The sequence below is a fragment of the Colossoma macropomum genome, unplaced genomic scaffold, assembly GCF_904425465.1.
Source record: "Colossoma macropomum unplaced genomic scaffold, Colossoma_macropomum, whole genome shotgun sequence".
Classification (NCBI taxonomy): Eukaryota; Metazoa; Chordata; class Actinopteri; order Characiformes; family Serrasalmidae; genus Colossoma; species Colossoma macropomum.
In genome coordinates this window covers 14,741,104-14,761,317 of record NW_023494797.1, presented here as the reverse complement: position 1 = coordinate 14,761,317, position 20,214 = coordinate 14,741,104, and the positions used below count along the sequence as shown (strand labels likewise).

Here is a 20,214-nt window from a genome sequence, read left to right as displayed (position 1 = left end):
CTTTCAGCACAGCTCAGTAATTCGGCGCTTATAGAGTGTCAGAAGTGTCCAGGCGTGTCAGGTGTTCTGGTTGACTTTCGCTGTTCTTGTTGTTTTGGTTGTTGATTAGGGCAGATGTTCTGCTGTTCTGCCTTTTAAATTGGCTGACATGGCCGAGTGTGTGGGGGGTCGGTTTAATTAGACGGGCGAGCCTGGCTCCTTCCACCTGTCCACTTGCCCTGTGGGACTGTGTGTCCATCTCTCTTTCTGCTTGTCCTCTCTTTCCCTCCTTTTGTATTCCCCTGTGTCTCGGCTTGTTTTTCTGTCTTTGTCTCTGAAAAATCTCCTTAACCCTTTTACTTCCAGCAAACGGTTAGTGAGTTTGGCCTTGCTTTCCCCACACTTATAACTCCATAACGACCATTTTACATTGTTGTTCTTTTTACATAAGCTTTAAAGGAATAAACGTTTTTTAAAAACTGATCTTCTTCTGCTACATCTGTAGAATCTGGTCGGTTACCATGGAGAATAATTTCAGTGCTTTTTTCTGTTCCTAAATGTAAAATAACTGAAAACCAGTTGACTCAAACTGTGCGTATAATAGAAGACGATGGGAAGAGCCGATAGCGTAAGAGGTTTTAAAGTCAGCATGTGTCCTGTTGTTTCACTAAGTACAGGGAGACGTGTTAAAATTATTGTCCTTGGCTGTTGACTTTAAAGTACACTCTCAGAAAAAAAAGTATGAAACTGTCACTGGGGCTGTCCCCTCTCTTGTCACCAGGGTGGGACCCTCAAGGCTACATCTCAGAACATAACTGAACCATAATCCACTGAAATAATATTTACTAAGTTGTGTTGACTCCACACACCCCGTCTCGTCTCCAGGCTTTTATTTTATTGTTCTGTTTTAAAACATTCAGTTATAAAAAGGTACAAATCTGTACTTTTCACAAGGGAAAACTTATTTAAGGTTCACAATTGAACCTTAAAACCACTGTTGTACCTTTGAGGGAACATTTAGATTGTTTGTACCTTGACGAACAAAAAATGTACCTGCACAGAACCTTTATTTCTAGCAGTGTACGGTCAACCTGAAATCACAATTGACAATTTTTATATGTTCCTGGTCATATTAAGCATAATTTAAACATATAATAAAACATTTTTTTATTTGCACTGAGGTGCTTCTTCTTATCACACTGATTGAGGAATTTGGTATTAAGTTCAGTTCTATTATCAGTTCTATTATCACCAACGTTACAAGAGCAACTGTTTACACACTAGTGGAATAGAGACAATTAGAATATGCACTTTTTTGATGAGAGACTTTTTTTGTCTTTCATTTGCATCAGAATTTTGTTTTGAACAGAAAATGAGTGCATACTGAATGCTGAATATAATTACAGCTGATTCTAATGTTCCTCAGTCACCCCTTTTCCTGCAGCCATCTGTATATATTCAAACATGTAAGATATGTCGTGTTTGTAAGTGTTGGTACTGTATCTACTGATATTGATGCATCAGATGTGGATTATCAGTTTTCACAGTGTTCATGAGGGTCGTCCCTGGAGTGTTCAGCATAAGGTTGTGTGTCTCTTCTGATTAAAGCAGATAGAGCCTGCTAAGCATGAGAAACTCTCACCCCACCCTACACACACACACACACACACACACACACACACACACACACTCTGTCTGTCCTCGCTTCTGCAAATAATGGCATTTTAATTAAGGCAAACCTTCTAAAGGCTCCTGGGGTTTTATAATGAGCCGTCTCCTAAAATAATCCAGTTCTTCACTTTTTCAAGTTTTATTTCCTCCCTTTTTGTTATTTGCTGTGGGTTTGAAGTGTGTTTTACAGGGAGAGTCTTTTGTGTGTGTTTAGAGAATTTTCTTTTTAAATACCAAATAGTTATGGGATTCAACACAGAAGGAAAATATTTTTTCTGATTTTTTAAATTTAAATCGATATTGAAACTCTTTAAATAAATCTTTTATGTAGCTAAATATTGTAAACATGGCCTCATTCGGCAGGTTCTGAATGGAAGAAGAGTATTGTTAAGATGAGGAAGATACAGTGTACCTAACACTCATCACAAATACGGTTAGGTGGTTGTTATGGTATCTCTGGTGGTGGCTGTGGTGCTGCAATGTGTTTGCAACAGTATTGCTAGGTGGTGGCAATGATGTCTGTCATGGTTGCTAGGATATTGCTATGTGGTTGCTGTGATATCCCGGATGGTTGCTAGCGTCTTGGTAGTTTGTTTGTGCTATTGTACACTTACACACATTAGAGTAATGTAGTAGTTCCTTTGGAATATGATATCTTGTCAAGCAACCATTAGCCGCTGAATGAGGAGAAGATCGTTTGGTCACCCATCGCTGAATATTGTGATCATTTCATGAATTTTTTACACTTTTTATCGTATAACAATGAACATATGATAACACAGCACTGTTTAATGCTAAGACCTTTGCTCTAAAAGTACTTTTTGGTCACCAAATTACCACCACAAGTCTTATTTAGCACCAATCCAGTGGCGCCGCTCTTCTGGGGCTGAACCTCAAACAGCTCCCTGCTTCCTACATAGTGCACTACGTAGGAATTTAAATACTGGATTCTGCAACACAACGGTGAACATTACAGCTAAGAAATAGTCATTTGGTACTCAGACACATCCATACTGGATAAATGATGCACTATTTGGCTGTAGAGGCTAGAATTTCTAAACTTTCCTAGCTAGCACACTACCTAGGGAGTACGGAGCCGTTTGGGATTCAGCCTGGGTTTGACGCGACTTCTGACTGAGACAGGAACATTTGAAGCCTGTAATTCATTCAAGTGACATTTCTAGACTTTAGTACTGCCTTTTTACAGTTAATCATACCGTAAGTGCTTTAATTCAAGCCTGTGATATTAATGGTGGAGTTGTTTAGGCCGTTTGCTATCTTTTAGCCTGTTAGCTAGCTGACCAGCCTAGTTCTAGTTAAGAACATAAGTTGCCAGCCCCTCAGTTTAAACAAAAAATGGGATCTTACTTCATCAGTACACTTGGTGGTCTATGTGAGCAGCATCAGTGTCAAAGAGTATTCCATTAACAGCACGAGGGTTTTTTTTGTGCCGTGCCGCAGTGATACAGAGTTCGGTTGTGAGGTGGTTTTGAACAAGCTTTGAACTTTAAATACTTTGTGCTACTTTAATGTGTGTATGTGCTGATGGCATCACTGCTTTGGTGTGTGTGTGTGTGTGTTAGAGACACACCCTCTGTCAGCCACACACCCACCCCCACGCTGAGAGGGCTCAGCTGTGTTGCAGGGTGGGTAAATCTGGCCCTGGGGTGTGTCAGACTTGCAGTAATACAACTAACTGCACACGAGGCTCAGGCCTATTAATGCAGCTGTGCGCGTGTGCATGTGGCTCTACTGTCAACAAAACAAATTGCTGATCCCTTGCACTCAACGACTGTGTTCCTCATTAATCCTCCCTGCGTTCATTTGCAGACACCCAGCAGCAGAATCATTCACAACACACTGAGACGCTTCACAGCTCATCATACGCTGCTGATTCTTCTTCCCAACCAGCACTAAAAACATGCAGTGTGTGATTGGAATCATCATTTATGTCTATAATTTAATGTAGTTTCACAGTTTTATCCTCTGTAATTAATATATTTTCAAAATAATGGATAGATTAATTGATTACTGACATAATCTATTGTAATAACTTCTGCTCTGGAATGGTGAACAGAGTAGAAGTTGTCACTATTAATTATATTAGTAATCAAGTGTTTTACCAGTCATATCATGCAAAACCGATTTCCCCTTGCTTTTTTATACGTGAAGAAGTTTGAAGTAATATGTAAACATTGTTAAAGAACCGACTTATTTCCATGCATCCACCTGTTCAGCCTACAGCAGTTTAGCCCCGCCCATTTAGTGCAAAGTTCTAGCATGTGTTTCAGCCCTGAGTGCTTTGTGAATGAGGCAAAATACAGGACAGCCAATCATAACAGAGTTCATCTACATATGTCAGTCACATACAAAGTCACAGTAACTGCCATTCATCCCCAGTCCCTAAAGTATAGTAAAATATATATATATATATATATATATATATATATGAAATTTTGAATCATCTGTACTTGTGATGTCACAAAAACCAACACACATACATGCGTCTGCCTATTCAACCTGCAGCAGTTTAGCTCATGCTGAAGTTATAAGGAGTGTTTCTCCCCAGACTGCTTTTATAATGAGGCACAATACAGAGCAGCCAATCAGAACAGAGCTCATTTACATATATCTGCCATAAAGGAACAGAAACAAAAGCAGGCTGTTTAATTCTAAGTGATCAAAACAGGTTGGTAAATGGTCATCAATGAATTATGATCAGTTTTGGTACATAAACCCACACAAATGTTTTAAGTGGACCTCTTGGAGGGAGAAAATCCAGGAAAAATGTAGTATAGTTTTTAAAAAAAGGCCAAACAATAAAAAATAAACTTAATACCAGTATGGGTGTTCGTTATCTTTCATCACAGAAGGCAGAGACAATCAATAACAGACCAGACTGGGCCTTTTAAAAGATTCTAAAATACTTTAGGCTTCATTAAAATGACGAGTGCACATATTTTGAAGTCTTTGGAGAAATTTTGGATTTTTGAAATACTTTGGAGTCTTTTGACCTTGGAGATTTTTTGTTCAGTTTGTTTGATTAATCATCAGAATAATCTGTAGATTATTCGGTTAATTACATTTTAAACAATAACAGCGCTGATTTTCTTTTAACCAAAGCAAATAAGTGGATGTCGCTGCTCATATCTTCATTTTTGTTGTTTTTCAGTTTTTGACGTAATTTGAAAATGCCTGTTGCCCTTTACACTGGGTGTAAATTTCATGATGACTGAACAAAAAGAAATGGCCAAAAATTATTTGTAAAGAAGTCTGGTTCCATTGACTTACATTAAAAGTAAAGAAGGTTTTTTCCTTCTCCTGTAAAGTTACCATTTTGGAGATACGAGCTTTTCTTATGACAACAGTGATATATCTACTTAATCCACTCTTTTTTTTTTCTTTATCACCAGTGCACGGGTACTCAAGTACCAGTTAAAGTGCCAGTATTATAATACTAAAATCACTATTCATCACAGAAAGACAGAGACGATCAATAACAGACCATGCAGAGCCTTTTAAAGATTCTAAAATACTTTAAGCTTCATTAAAATAAACATATAAACACACTGTGTAGCAAAAAATGCATATAAATGGATGCATCCGTCAGGCTCTGTGAGCAGTAGAATTTAAAATGAGCTTCATCATCCTGTAAACTGACAGCTAATCACTGCAGATTTCTCCAGGAGGTAAATATTAATATTATTTTTTTCCTCATTGTGATTGAATAGGTTTATTAAACATAGTATTAAACATTGACAGAGTGTGTGTGTGTGTGCGTGTGTGTGATGCTGCTGAGTCACCCCTTCTTCTGCCAGCTGATGAGTCAGTGCATGATGGGAAATGTAGTCTTATAATGTTTTCAGCGTAATTCTGGGAAGTGAGAATGATCCACTCCCTGCCAAAGCTTTCTGGAGCAGAGCTGTGAAACAGATCATGTTTTGACCCAAATCACAAAACCAGTCTCTGCAGTTGAGGTGTGTTCTTTAGGGCCGTCACAGTTACTTATAAGCTTTTTGTTTACATTTTGCTCAATAATACAGCATGTTTTAAATTCTTATACTGCTCTCTCTTACAGGAGGAAAAGAGCCTGTAGATTAATACTTTTTATGCATATTTCACCACATAGTGTTTTTATATTCTTTTTAAAGGCTCCTGACTTTGTCTTCTTCCAGTGAGATATCTTGGAGTCTTTGAAAGATATGAGTAGTTTTTGTTCAGTTTGTTTGATTGAATCATCATAATAATCAGTAAATTACTCAGTAAATTACATATTTACAATAACAGTGCTGATTTTCTTTTAACTAAAGCAAATAAGTGGATATATCTGCTGCTTAATCTGCCCCTCTTTGTTAACATTGGGTGCAAGGGTACTCGACTACCGTTTTGAGGTGCCAGTATTAGAATAATGAAATCAATATTTGGGTATTTGTTAAGTTTCATCACAGAAAGACAAAGACAGTGTACAGACTGAGTGTGCTTGTGTTAGTGAATGAGTATGTATATTATGCTACAGAGCTAAGCTTATTGCCAAGGAAGCGTTGTTAAATACATGATTGAAAAGTCAGACAGCTTTATTGCTAACTAGGCTAACTACTCTAGCTGATGTTAGCCAGGTCCTTTCTCTTGGCTGTTTTTAAAACAGTGATATTCCGCTGGATGCTGCTGATTTTTTGTTTTTTTGTGCAACACCAGTGCTGACACCTAAAAAGCTAGCCCTGCAGTCCTACATTAATTTGAGCTGAAGTTTTTGTTTGTTTGTTTGTTTGTTTTGGCCATTTTTTGAATTTTAACCTGCAGTGAACCACATATATATTTGTTAACTCTCATCAATATTCAAATATTGAAATTAGTCTGAATGCACATCTAATAATGCTTTTTGCATTTATTTGATATGTAAGAAAGCAAAGCCAAAAAGGTGTAGATTTTTATTTATTTTTTTTTAGTGTCACTGACTACTTTTCTGAGCAAGAAAATTCATGAATAGGAATATATTTCACATTTCAGTCAGTTTGTGTAATGATGTTAGGATATGCTAACACACCACCAGAACTGTAGTTCACCTCCTGCCTACGTGGACATTAAGGTGACTTTTATTGTGGCAGACATTTAATGGACTAAATCTAAACTTCTACTTACCTGAGGTCCAGGGGGATCCAGGTGAGGTGGGACCCAGGTTGCAGGTACCTGTAAAAGAGAAAACACGGCTCCCAAGTGGCACAACCATCTAAGCGTTGGCCCTATCATCAGGAGATCGCGAGTTCGATCCCTGGTGATGCTACAGCCATCCGTAGCCGGGAGTCCGAGAGAGCACAATTGGCCTCGCTCTCTCTGGGTGGGTGGGATGGCTGCCTTTCTCCCCCATCACTCAGCGCGATGCTAGTCAGCGCAGGCGTCTGTTAGCTGACGTAGCAGATCTGGCGGTTGGCGCTTTCCTCCGAGCGCGTTTGGCTGTCCAGTGACGTTGCGTGAGCGGCAGCTCGAAAAGAAGCGGTGGCTGGTTTCACAGGTCTCGGAGGAAGCCTGTGTTAGCCTCGCCCTCCTAGCGTTGATAGTATCGTGTGTGATTGGGGGAGTCATAACTAGCAGGTGGAATTGGCAAAGACTAAATTGGGGAGAAAACCGGGTAAAAGAGAAAACACAGTGTTAAATAAGGCCAGCTTATCAGTACTGTCTAATATCCCATGTGTCAAACACAAGAGCCAGATCAGGCCCGCCACGCAATCCTATCCGGCCCACAAAAGTGTTTTAATTTTCTATTAATAGCCCGTTTCACAATGCACTGCACTACAGTCCCCAGCATGCACGGCAACGTAATGTGCGCTCTGACTCTCCTACCCCAACAACTATATATGGAACAGCAGTTACACCTCAGTTCTACACAGTTCTGCACAAAACATTTTAATAAAACATGGAAATTAAGTTGCAAAAATTGCCTGTTTTAAACTCATCGTAGTTGTGATGTCACAGCCATGATCATATTTATATAGGACTGCCCACAGTAGTAAAGCCCCGCCCATTCATACAGAGTTATTAGTGTGTTGTTCCTGCTGACAGTCTGTCGTTATCGGAGTAGGACATTGATCAAACATAGAGCTGTTCCAGGCTGTCAGGAAGCAAACAGATCATTATAGCCCTGCAAACGATTCACACATCCGGCTGAGGTTGTTTGTCGATTGAGGCACGATACAGGCAACCAATCAGAACAGAGTTCATTTACAAATCAGTGTTAAAGGCAGAGTAACAAAAACAGTCTGTTTAAGTCTAAGGGATTAAAAGAGGTGAATTATAAACTGAATTCTGGCTGTTTTTGCTAAATAAACCTGCACAAATGTAGTAAGTGGTGTTTGGAGGAGGGAAAAAATGAGACGCAAGAAAAATATAGGGCATTAATACACAGTCAGTCTGCATTAGTGACCATTCTGGATATTCAGGCAGTTGCAAATGACGTTGTCTTGTACATAGAAGTGTAAAAGTTGATCTCTCTCTCTCTCTCTCTCTCTCTCTCTCTATCTCTCTCTATCTCTCTCTCTCTCTCTCTCTCTCTCTCTCTCTCAGGCATTTTAACTTGCGGATGAAGAGGGATACCTCTCTGTTTGCTCCTGATCTGAAGGTGGAAATCTCCGGAGAGGAGACGCCGTACGACACCTCACACATTTACACAGGAGAGCTGTTTGGTGAGAGAACACACACACACACACACACACACACACACACACACACACACGTAAACCCCCCACCACTCCACCTCTCGCATTCTCAATTGTTACCACGGAAACACATCTTCAATCCAATTTATTTATTTGCTGTTTGTGAGTTTATTTCTTGCGTGGGAGAGAGAGAGAGAGAGAGAGAGAGAGAGAGAGAAACATATAGAGAGAGAGATGTAGTGGAGTTGTTTGTGTAGTGGGCTGTTGTTTTTGATGAGATATCCAAGAATTTATTCAGTTGGAACAGAGATCTGTGTGTGTGTGTGTGTGTGTGTGTGTGGTGTGTGTGTGGTGTGTGTGTGTGTGTGTTTACACTGAGGGATGGAGACACTCACATTGCTTCCCTTTCCTGTGAGGTGTAACTCAGTCAGATGGGAGCTGTGAATGACAGAGTTGTTACCCGCCCTCCTTCTCTCTCCCTCTCTCTCCTTCTCTCTGTATATCATTGCTGTCCAGTGAAAACCATGTGTCTCCAGTTTTGTCGATTTTTAGTTTTCTACATCATTCCGACACACCAGCTGTCCTTTACGTTGTGTAAAGATTTCATGATGAGTGGACCAATAGAAATGCTCTAAAGTCACTTGGAATAAAATCTCTTTACATTGACTTACATTAAAATGTAAGAGTGTTTTTGTTTTTGTCAATACTGCATTATGTTAAATCAAGTGTGCTGGTGCTGGAGTTTGACACGTCTGTGTGCCAGCTGGGGGCGTCCAGGAGAAATGTGGACCAGACTCTTCAGACTAGCGCACAAAATATCAACTACTTTCATGAAAATAAGAAATTCTGGTTGTTTTTTTTAATTGCTCTCTCTCTCTCTCTCTCTCTCTCTCTCTCTCTCTCTCTCTTCTCTCTCCCCTCCCCTCCCCTCTCTCTCTCTCTCTCTCTCTCTCTCTCTCTCTCTCTCTCCTCTCTCTCTCTCTCTCTCTCTCTCTCTCTCCTCTCCTCTCTCTCTCTCTCTCCTCTCTCTCTCCCTCTCTCTCTCCCCTCTCTCTCTCCCTCTCTCTCTCCCTCTCTCCCTTCCTCTCTCCCTTCCTCTCTCCCTCTCTCTCCCCCTCTCTCTCCCTTTCTCTCTCCACCTTTGTCTCTCCCCCCCTCTACCCCTCTCTTTCTCTCTCCCTCTCTCTCTCTCCCCTCTCTCCCCCTCTCATTCTCTATCCCTCCCCCCCCACCCCTCTCTTTCTCTCTCCCTCTCTCTCTCCCTCTCTCTCTCCCTCTCTCTCCCTCTCTCTCCCTTCCTCTCTCCCTTCCTCTCTCCCTCTCTCTCTCCCTTCCTCTCTCCCTTCCTCTCTCCCTTCCTCTCTCCCTCTCTCTCCCCCTCTCTCTCCCCCTCTCTCTCTCTCTCTCTCTCTCGCCCTCTCTCCCCCCCTCTCTCCCCCTCTCTTTCTCTCCCCCTCTTTCTCTCCCCCTCTCTCCCTCTCTCCCTCTCTCTCCCTCTCATTTTCTCTTTTTTCACTTTCTTGCTCTTTTACTTTCTCTCTCTTTTATCTATCTATCTGCCTGTCTGTCTATCTATCTATCTATCTATCTGTCTGTCTGTCTGTCTGTCTGTCTGTCTATCTACCTTTGTTTATCTCTTTCTTCCATTCATTCTTTCTTTCTTTTTCCCCTTTTTCCTCTTTATTTCCTTCTTTCTTTTTCTATATTCTTTCTTAATTTTTCTATCTCTGTTTTTGTTTCTTTCCTCTAGCTCTTTCTCTCACTCCTTCTATCCCTCTCTTTCCCTCTGTCACTCACTTTCTCTCTTCTCTTTTCTGTTTCTTTCTTTTTATCGCTTTCTCCCTTTTCTGTTGTATATTTCTTTTTTTATGTCTCTTTCTCTGTTTTTCTCTCTTTTATTTTCTTTCTTTTTCTTTCCTACTTTCCTCTCTCTCTCTCTCTCTCTCTCTCTCTCTCTCTCTCTCTCTCTGTGTGCTCTATAAGAATAGCAGTTCAGTTCTTTCCATTTCGTCTCTAATGGGAAGCCGAGCGTTTTTCCTGAGAATGAACGTCTCCTATGCGCTCCGGCGTGAGCGCCTCGCTCTGCATCACAGGCCTGATTTAAGCGTTTAGTAGATGCCAGAGTGCAGAGCTGGCGCAGAGTTATTAAGATGGCCTGAGATTGGCTGGAGCGTTAGTCGTGTTCCAGCCACTGATTGTGTTATTGAAATAGCAAGTGCAAACAGTTGGAACAGTTCTATTAAATCTGGCCCTAAAATTGCCATCGCTTTCCTTTTCAATAGCATCTCCTCTCTGGGCTTTTCATACTGAAGTGATAGTCATCAGTGGAGCCACAGGGTTCCTCCATGCCTTTCAGCGCTCTTTCTGCTGCTTTAGAAGAGAAAGAGAGGGGGGGGGGTCGGATTCTTTGATCGGCTTCAGTTCATGGTCAATCAGTACAGTTTATGATGTATTCCTACCATTTATTTAGTTATTTTACTGCCTTATATGAATACAGTCATGATTAATTGATTAAGCTTAATTACTCAATTTAAAATCAATTAAACCTTCCTTCTTTACTGTGATTCAGTGTTTGGCAGGATGCACAATGATGCAACCCTAAATAGTGGCTGTGAGGCCCATTTAATATATACTAATAAATAGTGCCATTTAACCAGCTGCTGTTCTTTAATCATCAGTCATTTAACTGCTCACTGCTGTCATTGCATTTATTTGATATGTAAAGAAAGTGATCTAGCAAAGCAGGACATTTGTCGATTTTTAGACTCTTTACATCACAAATTACAATTTTGTGCAAGCAAACATGAATATCTCTATACATCACACTTCAGTGGACTTTTATTATTACTCTGATTCAGCTTATCAATGACTGCATTTACAAGCACTCAAAAATCCGATCATAATCGGATTTCTGCAGTTATCAGATTATTCAAATAGTCGTGTGACTCTGATCTAGAAATCTGATTAAGAAATCTGGTGAAGAGAGCTGGATTTTAGCTCAGTAATCAGATTTCTCAGTGTATGTAAACTCTTACTCTGATTTCTTTCGGATTTCTCAGTCTGCACATGTGCAAAATCAGCCAGCGGTACTGGAAATAAGCAAGCAGTGCTAAAACGAGATGGCAAAAAAAAACTTTTAGAGCGACGCTGAAACCAAACACGAAATTAAAGATTTAAATATTCTTCGTCTTCTAGATGTTGTAGGTTTACATTTTTCAGGTAAAGTGTTTTAAAAAAAGAAAAAAGCAGCGGCGTTCGAGTATTATGTTACGTTTACGTCACGTCGTCTTCTGTGAGTTTACTGGCCGGTTGCCAAGCAGAAATCCGATTACTGTCTGACTCATCTAGGGCCTGAGTTTTCATGTTGATCGGATTACTGACAAAATCTGATTATCAGTTATCGGATTATTAAGTGCATGTAAACGCACTCAATGATATGCGTTTCCTTAGCAGTGTGAATTCTGAATGTGGGCACTTTTGATAGAAAAACTTGGCATCTCACACAATTCTTCAGTTCCAAATGCTGATCCATTTTATCATGACCAGTGTGGATGTGCGTCCGTGGCACCTACAACAGATTTTAATCAGGGTAAAGGGGACAAAAACACTGATTGTCGCTGGTGAGACGTTCAGTTTGATGTCTTGCAGTAAGAAACAGTGGGAGCTTTGTTGACAGACTCATTTGTTTATGCAGTATAGTGTTTTTATACACGTTTTTAATGAAATGTAATGTAATCATTCGAGGCAGCCCTAGCGAACGCAGCGTAAAGCAGATATCTGTGCTGTGTAGTTTTTATCTCAGCCTGGTGCCATTTGGTTTAGCTGAGGGGATGTTTTGAACTGTTTGGCTGAAATGGTGTCTCTGTTGCTGACCGCTGGCATGGTCCACCTGCACACCCAGTTTCCTGTTGATCTCCATTCATTCTGGAAGGAGGGAGTGGAAAAAGTGAGAGAGAGGAAGGGAGGTGAAGGTGAGTGGGAGGAATTAGAGCTGCTCTGCTCCTCATGGTACTGGCTTTATGAAGGACAGAGAACTCCAGCAGGAGGACGTGAATGAATAAGTGAAGAAAAATAAATAAAATAATATGGTAGATAAATAAAGGTAGATTGAGAGAGAAAATAAGAGAACGAGAAAGAACAGAAAAATGCCATGTTGAAGTGTGTTCTCTGTAGAGATATATTTGTTCCAGAACAGTACCTGTTTAATTCTGAGGATAAAGAGAGGTAAAAGTGAATAATTTGTAACTTATTCTAACTGTTTTTGGGATGTAAACTCACACAAACATCACAAATAGACTTCAGGGGACAAAATAAAATGTAGAAAAAGGAAAAAAGTAGGATGTGGCCTGATTTAAGGTCCTTTTGCCATGAGAAAAGACTTCCAGGCTTGATCTGTTACGGGTCAGCGGAGGAAACTTCCCTTGGCTGTGCTGCGTTTGGGGCCATTTCTTCTTTTCCTTTAGACCTCATGTGTCAAACACAAGGCCTGCGGGCCGGATAGGATTGTGTTGTGGGCCTGATCTGGCCTGCGGGCCTTGTGTATTGTAAAATTAAAAGTATATTAATAGAAAATTGAAATTAGCCTGTTTCACAGTGCGCTGCGCTATAGTCCCCAGCATGCACTGCAACGTAAAATGCGCTCTGACTCTCCCACCTCAACAGCAGTCTATGCGGTTACACCTCAGTTCTACACAGTTCCACAGCAGTCATATCACCAAACACACTAGCTGCATTTCAGCTGCAGTTCAACCAACATAAACATGTAACGTTTTCTCAGCAGCTCAGAAAATGAGCCAAAAGTCTTTCTAACTGAAGTTTTTGCATATCTTGACTAAACAATGGCCAGTTCTGGTTACAGCACAACAATATTTAAAAATGAAATAAAACCTTTTTTTTTCTGACCCTCAGATTTGATGAGATTTTTTAACATGGCCCCTTTAGTGGTTGAGTTGGACACTCCTGCTTTAGGCTGTCACACTGAGCTGTGAACAGATAGCACTCTGCAGACTGATAGCACTACAAGAGGCCTCCTGTGTTCCTGCCAGCAAAGCCCACTGTCCAGGCACAGCTCAGTAAGCCTCACTGTCTGCTTCGCCGTACCACTTTAAAGTGTTTAAGACCCATCTGCTGAGAAAGTCTGAGAGAGAAGGAAGGAGGCATATCCTTTTGTTTTTAATAAGCAGCTCTGCTTTGATTATCACTGACGTTAGCTGGCTTTATGGAGCTCATTAAAGCAGTCATTATGAGACGGATCTGGAGGTCAGTGGGGAGTGAGAGAGTGAGTGAGAGAAAGAGAGAGAGAGAGAGGAGGATATACTATGAAGCAGTCTCTGAGAGAAGCCTCTTCAGTCTGACTGTCTGTTTGCGTTGGGTATTTTACAAAATTTGTGTGTGTTTATGTGTCAAAAACAGTAATTCATTTTACCAGACCATTTTCCGTCATCTGCTTTTGTTTCTGTTTCTTTAAGACAGATAGATGTAAATGTGCTCTGTTCTGATTGGTTGTTCTGTTTTGTGCCTCGTTCAAAAAGCAGTCTGGGCTGAAACACTCCTTATAACTTCAGCGTGAACGGGTGGAGCTGAAGTGCTATAGGTTGAATCGGTGGACGTATGTATATGTGTTGGTTTTTGTGACATCACAAGAACAGTTCATTAAAAATGTCATATATATATATATGGACTTTATAGACTGGGGGTGGTACGTTTTGAAACATTGTGTGTGTATATACGTGTGTGTGTGATATATATATATATATATATATATATATATAAAAATATATATATATATAAAATACAGAACAGACGCAATATGGCTTCTGCTTCATTGCACCATAAAGAAGAAACTGACTGTTGCAAAGACAGAACTTTTACATGATAAAGGCACAGAGGGCAGAAAGGTTCAGTTAGTTGAATGACTAAATACTAGTCGATAGATTAATTGATCGCAGCAACAAGTGTTCATTTCTGTCTGATATCTACTACAGACACTAAGCTGGCCATTCTCACTGGCTGTCGGTGTGTCCATGTGTTTGTTAATCTTCTGGTGGGAATCACAGTTTTGCAGTTTTGCGCCATGAAGAGTTTTCTGAGATGAGATAAAGCTGGACAGAAAAACAGAAGTTCACTAAGTATATCTGTAAATGTTATTCAGCAGTTTTACGAGCTTGTAAACAAGAAATCCTTGCATTTCATTTCCTGTGTGTCTGTTTTGTAGCCTTCACCTACACAGCATGCAGAAACAGCAGTCTGGTTGGTAAATTTGCATGTCAGTCAGACATGTCAGTCAGTCAGTTCCTGTCAAAGTTGGCAGTTCTTTGTCACGTTAAGCTGTGATACGCACCAAAAGTCTGGCTTTGCGAGACCTGTGTCCATGAGACTTGCCTGTCGGTGGCCCAGTTTAGGTTTCTATGGCCTATGTGATGGAAAATTTCAATTAAATTCCTAAGTGATGGAAAAAGAAACCGTAACCGGTCTCACAAGTCTGGACCAGAGCGGAGTGGCCCAGTACGGCCCTGAGGACCATTTGGCCCGATAGTGGAAAAGCGGCCTTTATGTCAGACAAACTTCGAGATAAACGATTAATCATTTTTTATATAGAAATTGCAGTATGAAAGAAAGCAGTTTTCAAATTGGAAGAGCAGCAATTTGAATTATATACTGTATTATTTAACACTGTCTTAAGTTTTAGGTCAGGATATATATTTTTTTTTATTAATATTTACCCAATTTTCTCCCCAATTTAGTCGTCTCCAATTCCAGACGCAACTCCAAATACTAGTTAGGACTCCCCCGATCACACGATACTATCAATGGCAGGAGAGTGAAGGCTAACACAGGCTTCTCTGAGACCTGTGAAGCGCCACTGCTTCCTTTTTGGAAATGCCGCTCACGCAACGTCACTGGACAGCTGAACGCGCTCTGAGGAAAGCGGCAACGGCCAGATCTGTTACTTCAGCTAACAGACGCCTGCGCTGACTAGCATTGCATTGAATGATGGGGGGGGAGAAGGGGGAGGGGGGCAGTGTTCAAGCCTCAAGCCTTAAAAAATTTGATGTACTGGTCTTCTTGAGGGGGGGAAAAGCCTGACATTTAATTTATAGAAAATAATGGCATTTAAATTACAATCGCAATACTGGTCAGAAAATTGCAATTTAATATTTTCAGCCTTACCTGCTCATATCCATCATAGCTCAGGTTTTCCCCTCCTAACCTGTGTGTTTATTCCTCAGGAGAGGAAGGCAGCCTGACTCACGGCTCCATCGTGGATGGAAAGTTTGAAGGCTTCATTCAGAGCTATCAAGGCACGTACTACGTGGAGCCGGCCGAGCGATACCTCAAAGATCGGGACGTGCCCTACCATTCCGTCATCTACCACGAGGGCGACATCGGTGAGTGTGTGCTGCTGTCTTTACGTGCTCGTCAGATGGTCCTGTTTCCCACTTTTCATTATGATGTCTTTTCCTTTAAGTGCTTCATAGTCTGAAACGTGGAGGATGAGCTGGGTGGGCCTTGTATCTGGTATTTTTCGATTCTCCTTCTTATTTCCAATCTCTGATCACTTTTTGTACTACATAGTCAGAAACAAAGAGAATTTGCTACCTAAACCTATTTGGTTCATAGACAGCTAACGTTAGCTTGCTAGATCCACTTTGCACTTACAGTTATGCATTTAAGCATCCTTATTGACTTAAAATTGAATCATGTAACAGCGGTAGGCGAAGGCAGAGTTAGGGGTCTTGCCCAGGGACTCTTATTGGTTTAATGGGATGTTCTTGCTTGAGCGAGGAATTAAACCCTAGTCTGCTGTTTAGAGTGCAGCAGTGTTACCCACGAATATAAAGTCCTGTGCAAAAGTCAGAGACCACTCTTCATTTGATTTCCAGTCAGAACGGCCGTTAGGTACAAGTTAAGGGCTATTTTGGCATCTTCCTAAGAAATTCATTCTTTGTAAAAAGTACATAATGCAGCTAATAATACAGAAGCAAATGTCTAACCCAAGGGTCGGCAGCATGCGGCTCTTTTACTCCCCTGTTGTGGCTCCACAGCAGAATTAGATTATTAGGTAAAAATAAAATAATCCTCCTTTGCAGTAAAATAAAGCTCTGCTGGTCGTTCAACACAGTTTTAACAATAAATGGTCCTAAACCCTGGAGTTTAGAATGCTGGCTTAATGCTGGCGTTTACACTCTGGTGTCTCAGGCTCCATTTAAGGGGGAACGGGAAAATTAGAACAAGAACCTGGTGAATGAGAAGCGACTTCAGCCTCGAACATTGAGAACCATTTTGCAAGAATTTATTCTACTTTTGTGGAAAAGTTTCCTGCTGGAGATGCGAGAAAAGGAGCTATAGCTGAGCTAAAGCTTAAAGCAGAGCAAAGTAAGTCTGGGTTTTTGTTTATCATTATCTTTTTTTGTTTGACATTAGCACATACTGAAACATATATACAGCCAATATGGTAAAATGTACATAGTGTTGTGGCTCCCAAAGTGATTTGATTTTTGTTGAATGGACAAAATGGCTCTTCTTAACATTTGGGTTGCCGACCCCTGAGCTATGGCCTAATCAGTGGCTTCTAAAAGTAAGTTCCATCTTGAATAATAATTACCTACAGCAGCCATTAAAAGTGTCCTCTGTTCCTCTGTCATGATTAAAGACTGAAGGTCAGTATCAAGTTTGAAACTGTGACTTTTTTGTTTATGCAATCAAAATCGCTGCTTTCACAAAATATCTAAGCTTAGCTAGTCACAAGATTCATCTTTATGTCCTGTTTGGCTGACTGATGCTAAGCTAAGCACACTGGAAGTCCCAAAACAAAATTTTGTAGCACAATTTCAAGCAACATTTCATTCCAGATTGTTGCCAAATTTGTAATAATGCCTTGCAGGCACATGGCTGCACAGCGTTTACTTCAGAAATACATTTTTTCTGCACTGGGTGTCATCAGTTGCCCCTGCTGCCCCTCTTGTGTGGCATGGCCCAGTGAGAGAGAGAGAGAGAGTTCTGTCTTCCCTCTGAGACACATGAAGACAGACATCACATCTTTTCCAGTCGCTGCTCATGCAAGGTTATAGGAGAGGTGAGGTCTCCTGGAGGACAGCGCGGGTGGCCAGGTTCAGTGCATCTGAGCTGACAGATGCCCACGATTGGTCAGCATCACTGTAGATTGACAGGAGAGATGGCCATAATGGGATTCAGACTCAAATGTTCCAGCAGTGGGATGCAACCTTCTTACCCTCATTCGACTTGGCAGTCTGTATGCCAAAAAGTGTTGTATGCAAAAGTTTGAACACCCCCCTGTCAAATTGCATGATTTGATGTTTTTCTAAGTGTAATTAAGTTAACACATCCTCTACAGCAGGGGTCACAACTCAAGTGGTAAGAAGAGCCATTTTGTCCTTTCAACAAAAAATCAAACCACCTTGAGAGCCACATTTTATGTCCATTTTACCATCTTGGCTGTAAATATGTCTCAGTATGTGATAATGTCTTAGTATAGGCTAAAAAATATAAAATAAATGAAAATGCAGACTTACTTTGCTCTGCTTTAAGCTTTAGCTCAGCTGTATCCGCTGTTTCTTGAATCTCTGTAGGAAACTTTTCCACAAAAGTAGAACAGTTTCTTGTAAAATGTTCCTCAACATTCAACTTCAAGGCTGAAGTCGCTTCTCATTCACCAGCTTCTTGTTTGTGTTTTCCCATTCCACCTTAAATGGTGCCTGAGGCACCAGAATGTAACTGCAGCACCATTTAAGGTGGAATGGGACAGTCTGAACAAGAAGCTGGCGAATAAGAAGCGACTTCAGCCTTGCAACTTTTTAGTGTTTGACAGTTTCTTGTTGCCGATTAAACGTATCAGGAAACCAGCTGGAGTGATTATAAATGCAAACAAGTCCATTCGTCTCTGAATTATCGATATTCGTCTTAAATCTCTCTCTTTGCCTTTCCGTTAGCTACTAGCTAGGCCAGGTTGTCTGTGTTGCTATGGTGACCAGCAGTCTGTGCACCAACCTTCAGGGTTAAAGGGTGGATTAGCAGTTCTGCATTAACTCCATTGTTTAAGACCATTTAGTGTTAAAACTGTGTTGAACGATCAGCAGAGCTTTATTTTACTGCAAAGGAGGATTATTTTATTTTTACCTAATAATCTAATTCTGCTGTGGAGCCACAACAGAGGACTAAAAGAGCGTCGTGTTTTTGACCCCTGCTCTACAGAAAACACACTTAAATATGATATTTTCTGCTCGTTTTAATGCACAATTTCTAAGTATTTGTAACAGTGTAACATAGTGACATATTGAAAAAAAAACGTAAAAAATATAAAATATGCCCTACTTTCAACAACTTCAACCACATTTTATGTTTTATTCCCAATGTGTTAAATTCAGCAGATAAACAGTAATTGTGCATTAAAATGTGCAGAAGTGTTCTCTGTGTGTCTTAGAGGACATTTATAAAACCGGTGTAACACGTCCTTTGTCCAGGGGCGCACAAACATTTGCATACAGCTGTATGTGTTCTGTGTGGAAATATGAAAATAATTGCTAATTTCTGCAAAGTTTGGACCCTAATTTGATATTTAAATCCTGAATGTCTAAATTTAGTCCCTTTTATAGAGTGTGAGTGACTGAAAGTGGCAAAAGTGCATCGCTGCAAGTTCAGAGCCAATTTGTGGTCTCCAGTTGCACATTTGTGCATTTTAAGCAGGGAACTGGAGTTATTATTCAGATCATAGTGCATATTATTGTCATTATAATCAACCAGAGAGTCAGTTTAGATTATGAGCATGAAATGATGTGAGAGATTTGCTTTGGCGCTATTAAAAACCCTCAGTACTCTTGGAAATAGCTGTGAGAACAGCACTAAAAGCTGTTTATCTCTCTCTCTCTCTCTCTCTCTCTCTCTCTCTCTCTCTCTCTCTCTCTCTCTCTCTCTCTCTCTCTCCTCTCCCTTTTCTCTTGGTCCCTCCACCATACACACACGCCCTGCTTAGGGTGTGTTGACACAATAGAAAGAGCAGTGTTGTGCAAAAGTCAGAGACCACTTTTCATTTATGTAATTTCCTAGCATATATATATATACATGTATTCTGCTTTTTTCTTTCTTACACACACACACACATATATATATAACAGAAAAAACATTCTTTTCAGGAGATTTTGTTTCAGATTTTTCAGGGATATTTTCCCACACCTCCAAAGTTCAGTCTCAGAAGTTGGTTGCATTTTCTGCTTCTCGCTGTCCAGTTAATCCCAGACTCATCAGTCCATAATCCCTCACTCCACATCTCAGATGTGCAAACCTCTTGTCTGTCTCCTTTTCTCAGTGAGGCTTCTTGACAGCTACACATCCTTTCAGACCCATAGAGTCGTCTTCTCACAGTGGAAGGATGGACAGAAACACCTGTGGATGTTTTCAGATCTGAAGCAGCTTGATTTTCTCCTCTCTCTCAAAGATGAAAGCTTTAAGTGCTGTTTATCTGATGGGGACAGTTTTGGTGTCTACTAAGTCTCGCACGGTTGTCAGGAGTCCCATTTTCTGGACTCCACTTTTTTAAACTTACCAAGTTTTTCTTTGACTTTTCTCCTTCCTTATGCATCTTATATCTCCTCAGAAATATATCCTAAAAAGAAAGTGCTTCATGTCAGATTTGACTATAAATTAAGTAACTGAAGGGTGGTCTCTGACTTTTGCACAGGCTTTTATTGAGTTATTAATGTTGAGGCATATTATTCAGTAACTGATATGAATTAATCATGCCCCACTAAATCCACTCATTTGTACTTGCTTCTATTATGGAAGGCAGCAAAAAGATAAGCAGCTAAACTTGATGTAGAATGCTACATCGAATGTATTTTTGGGATGCGCTGGATGTTGTAGGAAGATAAAATTCCCTAAATTGGTGAATATTTGGTGA

At 40.5% G+C, this 20,214-nt stretch overlaps 1 protein-coding gene across 1 annotated transcript in view; it reads left to right on the top strand.

Moving 5' to 3' along the window:
• adam10a (ADAM metallopeptidase domain 10a) overlaps positions 1-20,214 on the top strand; it is a 138,820-nt gene that overhangs the window by 90,690 nt on the left and 27,916 nt on the right. The window contains exons 3-4 of the mRNA XM_036584392.1: positions 8,209-8,327; positions 15,530-15,688. Coding sequence (XP_036440285.1) covers positions 8,209-8,327; positions 15,530-15,688 — 278 coding nt within the window. The remainder of the gene's footprint in view (positions 1-8,208; positions 8,328-15,529; positions 15,689-20,214) is intronic.